This window comes from Gracilinanus agilis, chromosome 4 (genome assembly GCF_016433145.1).
Source record: "Gracilinanus agilis isolate LMUSP501 chromosome 4, AgileGrace, whole genome shotgun sequence".
NCBI classification, from domain to species: Eukaryota; Metazoa; Chordata; class Mammalia; order Didelphimorphia; family Didelphidae; genus Gracilinanus; species Gracilinanus agilis.
In genome coordinates this window covers 248,184,957-248,193,902 of record NC_058133.1, presented here as the reverse complement: position 1 = coordinate 248,193,902, position 8,946 = coordinate 248,184,957, and the positions used below count along the sequence as shown (strand labels likewise).

The window sequence follows — 8,946 nt, the reverse complement described above, 5'->3', positions numbered from 1 at the left end:
ATTATATTAAACTAAAAAGCTTTTGTACAAACAAAAACAATGTAGTCAAAATCAGGAGGGAAACAACAAATTGGGAAAAAATCTTTATAAGGAAAAACTCCGACAAGGGTCTAATCACTCAAATATACAAGGAGTTAAAGCAATTGTATAAAAAATCAAGCCACTCCCCAATTGATAAATGGGCAAGAGATATGAATAGGCAATTTTTAGGTAAAGAAATCAAAAGTATCAATAAGCACATGAGAAAGTGTTCCAAATCTCTAATAATTAGAGAAATGCAAATCAAAACAACTCTGAGGTATCACCTCACACCTAGCAGATTGGCTAAAATGAAAGAAGGGGAGAGTAATGAATGTTGGAGGGGATGTGGCAAAATTGGGACATTAATGCATTGCTGGTGGAGTTGTGAACTGATCCAGCCATTCTGGCTGGCAATTTGGAATCATGCTCAAAGGGCTATAAAAGAATGCCTGCCCTTTGACCCAGCCATACCATTGTTGGGTTTGTACCCCAAAGAGATCATAGATAAACAGACATGTACAAAAATATTTATAGCTGCGCTTTTTGTGGTGGCAACAAATTGGAAAAGGAGGGTATGTCCTTCAATTGGGGAATGGCTAAACAAACTGTGGTATATGCGGGTGATGGAATACTATTGTGCTAAAAGGAATAATAAACTGGAGGAGTTCCAGGCGAACCGGAGAGACCTCCGGGATCTGATGCAGAGCGAAAGGAGCAGAGCCAAAAGAACATTGTACACAGAGACTGATATACTGTGGTAATATTGAATGTAATGGGCTTCTGTACCAGCAGCAATGCAATGACCCAGGACAATTCTGAGGGATTTATGTTAAAGAATGCTACCCACATTCAGAGGAAGGACTGCAGGAGAGGAAACATATAAGAAAAGCAACTGCTTGAACGCATGGGTCGGGGCGGATATGATTGAGGGTGTGGACTCGAAACTACCACACCAATGCAACCACCAACAATTGGGAATTGGTCTTGATCAAGGACACATGACAAAACCAGTGGAAAAGTGCGTCGGCCATGGGTGGGGGGAGTGCGGGGGGTGAAGGGGAAAATAGGAGCATGAAACATGTAACCATGTTAAAAATGATTATTAATAAATGCTAAAAAAATAAATAAATAAATAAAAATAAAAATAAAAAAGATGTGAAAAAAATAAATAAAATAAAAATAAAAAAAATAAAAAAATAAAAAAAAAATTACATAAGTTGAGACTCCAATTGGTTATCTAGTTTCCAATCACAAAGTACATCTTCCAGGGAAGAGAAGGAGGGAACAAGATTTAGTGAGGGAGGAATTTGGCTTGAGGAAAGTTTGTTCTCAGTCTACAACTAAAAACATAATCCTGTGTTCCTCTATTCTATGGCATTGGTCAGGTCTCTTCTTTCTCTTTACTTGGGTCTTTGCAATGAAGATAGCTCTGCTCATCTGAGAATGCCAGTGTTTCTAAGGTCATTTATATAAACAGGATGAAATGAGATTAATATATGTAAAGGGCTCTGAAAACCTTACAACATTATATAAATTCTAGCTATTATTATTAAGTATAATAATGACTATGGAATTTAGGATGTACCTTTTTTTAATAGTACTAGATGCTCAGAATGGATGAATGAAAATGCATTTAGTAGATTCTTACTATGTACAAAAGACAATGCTGAGCACTACAAATATAAATAGGAAAGTGAAGAAAATCTACTTTCAGTGAGTTCACATTATAAATGAGAAGATAATGCATAAAATGGGTTTCAAATGCAACTAAGATGAAAAGATCCTAAGGTCCTTAGCTGCCCAAACAGATGTTAGTACACATTTTAAAAAATGTAATTATCATTAATATAGTCATTTCTGTTCCTCATCATTACATGCTACTATCAGAACCAATTCTAAAGGCTCCCAGATATATACATAGGTACCCAAGAAATACACAGTAAGAATTCAACATCAGGAATGGCTCACCTGTATAATGCCCACCTTGCATACTACCATGATGGTTACAGACAGCGTACAAGTCATACAAGAAGTCAAATGAGCAACTATTAGATAGGCAAGAAGCCTGTTCCCAAGATGGCCAAGAATTCATCAGGTGTTCCTGACCAAGACTTCTCTTGGCTACATGGGGAGCCATGTTGAGGCCAAAAAGAGGAAACTTCACCAGAGTGGAGAGCTTGTTTCTTCTCTCCCCAACTTGACAGAATCTTTTAAGGTGAATGATGAGAATATCAGGCAATGTCCACAAACTCAGTTTCACCATCCCTTGTTGGAGGATCTTACAATGGGGACATTTCCATGCATCATCTGGAGCCAACTGGAAAAGGAAAATTGTTTTGCATGTATACTTAATTTATATCTCAGTAAACATCAATGAAATATTCAAACAATCAAAACTCTTTTAAGGGAGATTATGTAGAATGCCATAAACTCTAAATTACATATACTTTGTAGGGCTTATCAACTTTGTTTCATGAGTTGAATTTGCACTGGTGTCCATAAGAAACCTAGAGCAAGCCCTTCAGTACTCTGGGCAGAGATCCTGTGGAGACTTAGAGAAGAGCATGGCCAAGAAGCACAATGATGGAGAAGGTATGAATATGTATCACTAGAGGGAGGACCCACATAATGGAGAGCACTGATCCATTCAAGTACTTTAACAAAATAATTTTTTGAAAATCCTATTTGTTGGGACAGCTGGGTGGCTCAGTGGATTAAGAACCAGACATAGAGATAGGAGGTCCTAGGTTCAAATCTGGCCTCAGACATTTCCTACCTGTGTGACCCTGGACAAGTCACTTGACTGTCATTGCCTAGCCCTTACTGCTCTTCTGCCTTAGAACCAATACTGTGTATTGGTTTTAAGACAGAAGGTAAAGTTTTTTTTTTAAGTCCTGTTTGCTTTCATGTCCCTCTTTTAATCTGTTTTACTTCTGTGTATTCTTATTCCTGGACTAGTAGTATATTTCAGGAACATCTTTTCCTCAATAAACTCTCAAAGAGGGTTTAGATGGGTTTTTAGATGGGTTGCTCTGCAAGTACCTGTTCCTCCTTAGTATATAGTTGAAAACACTCATTTAGGGTACAGCTGGGCTGCTGATGGGCCTGCTGCTGAAGTTGAACACTTGGAGCATCTTGTACTACTTCCTCCTGAATATTTCCAAAAAAGCTGTGGAGATAGAAAGAGACAAAAAGGTCAAAGATTACTTAGCTTAGGCCATAAGATTTTCCATTAGCAACAGGTTTCAACAAACAATTATTTGGTCCTTTTAAAAATTAAGCCTGATCTACCTAAAGCAATGGGGTTTATTTCTCACTAGGGTTCTTTAAGAGGATAGATTTTATTTATTCATCAGTTTATTTCTGGCAAGTATATGTGATCTCTTTTATATAGGGAACTCCCATGTGAGGGTCCCTTCACTAATGCAGAGAAGCTATTCTGCAAATTATAGTTCCTTGAAGACAAAAAGAAGTTTATTGATTTGCATGGGTTTTCACAAATTGTATATGACTTGAACCTAGGTCTTCCTGAATCGAAGATTAGCTCCCTTCCTCCCTTCTTCTCTTCCTTCCTTCTTTTTTCCCCTTACCTTCCGTCTTGGAGCCAATACTGTGTATTGGTTCCAAGGCAGAAGAGTGGTAAGGGCTAGGCAATGGGGGTTAAATGACTTGCCCAGGATCACACAGCTGGGAAATGTCTGAGGTCAAATTTGAACCTAGGACCTCCTGGCTCTAGGCCTGACTCTCAATCCACTGAGATACCCAGCTGTCCCCAGCTTTTCTTCTTTACACTACACTGAATAGTGTAGAGAAACAGATTTATTTTTGTTAAAAATACTACTTAACAGTTGTATTTAGAAGCAGAATTGAGCACAATGTAGACTGAGTCTCTTGGCCAGGGTGCTATGTCCTACCCTCCCTGGGATGACCTTCCTAGCAAATAAAATAAATGCCTTGAACTCACAGCTCTTTGGTGGTCTTATCCCATTCTACTGCCAGTTTGATATGTGGGGGGCCTCCTGGCCTGCTGAGCTTCAAAGACCTAGGAAGAGAATAAGGGGCAAAATCACAGAACCACGGTAAGCAATTTTTGTTCCCATATCTCAGCTTAGTTCAACGGTTCACCCAAACCAGTACCTACCTTAAAACCAAGTGGGTTAGGAAGTAGTTATTATTATTATTGCTATCATTGTTATTAATAGTCAGTATTTGTATTGTGCTTTAAGGTTTGCAAAACACTTCACAACCTTTAGCTCATTTTATCCTCGCAAGAAATCTGGGAACTTATAGTTAGGTTTCTCCAGGCTGCAAGTACAGTTTTCTTTTCATTGTACTTCAGCCTAAAATCTAAACACTTTGTATTTAAAGTATTAGCAGGACATTTGAGTTTAACCTCTAACTTCTCCAATTACTAAATGTATGACCTCAGGCAAATTACTTAGTCTTTCTGAACTTCTATTAAGTATACATGAGATAAAGTAAAAGTAACTCTGATCATCTATTAAAACCCCTTCTTAAATTAAACTGAAGCTATTAAGAAATAATATTTCTGCATTCTAAAATCATTTCTAGACTTTTCCATTTAGGAAAAGCATGAGAAAAAGATCAAGGAAAAAGAACTAATACCTTGAGTAAATGTCATTGTTCTTCTACCTAGGAAAAACAAAGGAGCATATGTACTTATTAGAATAAGGTTGTAACCAAATATGGAATAAAAAATGCCTCTTGTCTCTAAGATCACTGATTATCTTTCCTATTCCAATAGAACTGATATACTGATAACAGGGAGAAAGTTTTCAGTACCTGAGAGAAGTGATCTAGAAAGGAAGAGTTCTAGTAATTTTAGAAGATTAAGTGACCATTGTTCTAAAATGTTCCACTCCCCTCATGGGGAAAGCAGTCCTGCCCAGCCCAAAAGAATTCTATCTCACAGCTCAAAAAACCTCCTGGAGTACTGGTGAAAGTTAGTCAGATATTTGTTATTAGAGAGAGTGATTGTTAAGCTGAAATTAACAAAATTTTAGTCTTGTTATGCTCCTGGAAGTCTTACCTTCCTTTTTTTCAAGCCCCACCTCTCTCTAGAATTAACTTAAGTGAGAAGTGAAACCTGGAGAGATCAGTCAGGAAGAGCAGCATTAAAGTAACAAAAAACTGGTCCTTTTTGCCCTAAGAGGCTTTTAAAGTCCAAATAAGGAAAAAAATAATTTATAAAAACTCATATTGCCACAGGCCAACTCAGAAAAGCAGCCTTACACAGTAAAGGGCAAAGAGGATAGGTTTCAGAGTTTCAGGGATAGGTAGTATAAATAAAACAAAGGAACAGATATTTGAGAAATGAGAAATTTCTGGGCATTATGTCAGGAAATCAGCATGTCATTCACAAATTATATATAAGTTTGTACTTAATAGGATTAAGAAGTCAGAAATTGTCTTATATAAGGGATATGGGGTTATTTTGGTCAGTTATTATTATGAGGAAGTATTGTTATTTGTTCCCTTTATATCAGACCTAAAACTGTCTCTCTGTGACTTCCATCCAGTGACCTAGGTCTTCTCCCTGGGGACAAGCAGAATATGTTTAGTCCCTTTTTCATAATAGCCTAAGATCACCCAACATCAAATATACGTAGATACCTATATCTCCAGTAACTCTCCTCTTTTCTGGCTAAATGTTCCTTCAATTCAAATAATGTTCATATGGTAAGGTTTCCAAGTATATTATCACACAGATACACTCCAGCTGACCAATGTCTTTACTAAAAAATGGCTTCCATAATTGAACACGATCTTCCATGTATACTCTAAGGTAGCATATAGCAAAATAGCCTTTTTGTTCTGAACATTAGGCTTTTCCTTTTTACTATCCTTGTGACTTTCTCAACTCCTCTGGATTTAACTATCATCTCTTCACAGATAATTTATATATGTGTGTGTATATGCACATACATATATGTATACACACATAATCTACTCCGGTTTCTCCCTTAAACTTCAATAATATATCACCAAAAGCTTATTGGATGTCTTGAATCAGATGTCCCAGAGACATCTCACATTCAACATGTCTAAAATAAAACTTATCTTTTCCCCCAAATCCACTCACCTTCAATGCTTCTCTGCTTTTCCCTAGTTTCCCAGGTTTATGACCTTGGTATTATTTTTGCTGTCTCACTCTCTTTTCCCTTACATATCTAACAGTTATCAAATCTTGCTATTTCTACCTCCACAATACCTCTTAACCCCTTCTTTCTACTCACACAGCCACTTTTTGTTCAGACCCTCTGAACCTTAGTTTATAACTAGATTATGACCCCATTTGGGGTCTTCTTGGCAAAGGTACTGGGAGAAATTTGCCATTGTCTTCTCCAGCTTATTTTCTTGATGAAGAAAATGAGGTAAATAGGTTAAGTGACTTGCCAGGGTCACACAGCTGTCAGTTTCTTCACTGGTAAAATAAGTATCAGAGATCATGTTTGAATTCAGGTTTTCTTGACTCCAGAGCTATCACTCTATTACACCCCCTAGCTCCCCTTACTTGGCACATCGTAGATGATTAATAAATATTTGGTGAGTGATTTTAATGTATATTATCGAAGAAAAACATAGATCTTTGCACATCAATATAACTTATAAAATTGCCCCCCAACTCTAGAAATCAAGGGAATAAGATGAAATAAGAAATGTATTTTTTCCAATTAGTTTATAAGTGGAAACATCTTTTGTATTCATATGAGCAAGAACTGTCTAACATTAATAAATGCAATGTCTGATTTGGAAACTAGTGAGTTTCTTATCAGTATGTCCTTAAGTGGAGCCTGGATGTTCATAGAGCTAAATTTTGATGAAAACAAAATAAGGGAATTTAAGAACCAAGGGGAAGGAAAGAGTACATTTTAAGCATAGGAACAATTGGTATCAAGGCACAAAGACACAAGATTGAATATGAGTATGAGGAAGAACAGTTGGTTGTGTCCTGGTGTGCATGAAAGGATGTAATGTGTTGTTGTTTGTCCTTCATTTTCAAAGAGTGCCAACAACATTAACAGGGTATTATCTTGACTTGTGTGTAAATTAGATTTAAGTTAAGCATAGTTGCACAGTCATCAGCCTCAAACTCTCTTCCAGTCATCAAAGTCCAATGGCAAGACAAAAGTCAGGGCAACTTGATGATGTATAAGAAGGCTGAAAAGGAATACTGGGGCTAGGTCGTGAAAAGTTATTAATGACGAACAGGAAAATTTCTATTTGACTTTAGAGGTATTATGGAAACAGTTTATTTAGTAGGGGATGGTCAGATATGTTACATAAAGGAAGTTTTGGCTATTGAGTGAAGGATGTCTTGAGGTGAGGAGATCGACCACAGAGTAATGCCTGAACAAGGGTGGTAGCTACATGAGTGAAGAGAAGGAGAATGATGAAAGAGATGTGGAGACAGAAACAAGATTTGGCAAATGATGGGATGAGTGAGGGTGAGAATTTAAGGAAGACACCAGGGTTGAGAACTTGGTGGCTAAAAGGAACCATCTTGCTCTGGAGAGAAATAGGAAAGTTTAGAAGAGAGATGGATTTGAGGGAAAATATAATGAGTTCTAGTTTAGAAAAGTTGAGTTTGAGTTTCTTTGTGAATATTTAGCAGGTTGTTAGGAATACAGAACTGGAGATAAATGAAACTACAGCTTGGGAGGCAGATGAGAGCTAGAAATCATAGAAAAAGATGTTGAGAGAAAAAAAAGACATAGAGCGGTGATGGAAAACTTATGACATGCATGTCGGCACTGACACGCATAGCCATTTTCGATGACACGTGGCCACATGTGGTCGCATACAGAGAGGTATGGGGGACCACATGCTGAGGATGAAACATTTGCTGTAGTGTAGTGTAGACACTCTGTGCACTATAGATGACAATTCTACCTATATTAATTTACCTATTTTGGTTTATTAAATACAGTTATATATTACAATTATACATTTTTGTTATTTAAACTATAAGTATCATGAAATTATGGTGTTGTTTTTTTCACAAAGTGACACACCACCCGAGTTATGCTCAGTTTTTGGGCAAATTTTGACACACCAAGTTCAAAAAGTTGCCCATCACTGACATAGAGAAAAACTCTGGGGCTCACCCATGCATAGAACTTATCTACGTTTAAGCTAGCTAAGACTCAAGGAGCAGAAAACAGCTTTTTTTCAAGTATTTGAAACCCATCATATGGAAGGATTAGGGTTGTTCTAGGTCCAGAGGGCAAAACCAAGAAGTTATAAAAAGGCTAATTTAGGTTTGAAATGAGAATAATTAAAACTATCCAATCTCATTTTTACCTGAGGTTTTTAAATAAAGGTTAGAATACTACTTCTTAAGTATATGCGGGGGGAGGGGGGGTGTCTGTCTCAGGCACTGTTTAGACTAGATAATCTTGGAAGTTTCTTCTGACTCCAAAGTCCTGTGTCTCTCTGCCTGCAGGGCTAGTGAAGAAAAAGCAACAGGTTGTTAGCTCCTTCCCTCTTTAATTGCTACTGTATAAGATTTTGTTTCCTCCACTGTCATTTATAAGGAGTTCACATCCTAGCTTTTAGCTGCCTCAGGTCACTTCTACTACTTGATCAGTCTCTCCCCTCATAAATATACTGCCTCAGGTTTTGCTTCCTAACAACCTAATCCTAATCTTTTCATTTTTCATCTAAATCTTATTATTTCTACCTTCAAAACATTTCTCATATATGGTTCCTTTTTCTCTCTCAAAAAGCCACCACTGATGCAGGTTCTGACCTCACAACTGGACCATTACAATAACCTTCTGGATGGTCTTTTTGCCTCATCTTCCTCTACTCCGATATATCACCCACTCACTGCCAAAGTGCAAGTCTGACCAGGTAATACTCCCTATTCAAAAATCTCCAGTCATTCCCTATTAGCTCCAG

The 8,946-nt window shown here is 37.3% G+C and overlaps 1 protein-coding gene across 1 annotated transcript in view; it reads right to left on the bottom strand.

The window, feature by feature from the left end:
- Nucleotides 1-8,946, bottom strand: part of USP43 (ubiquitin specific peptidase 43) — a 150,865-nt gene that overhangs the window by 34,621 nt on the left and 107,298 nt on the right. Inside the window, exons 6-8 of the mRNA XM_044675212.1 lie at nt 3,986-4,063; nt 3,064-3,190; nt 1,990-2,338 (exon numbers count right to left, since the gene is read on the bottom strand). Of these exons, the coding sequence (XP_044531147.1) occupies nt 1,990-2,338; nt 3,064-3,190; nt 3,986-4,063 (554 nt within the window). The remainder of the gene's footprint in view (nt 1-1,989; nt 2,339-3,063; nt 3,191-3,985; nt 4,064-8,946) is intronic.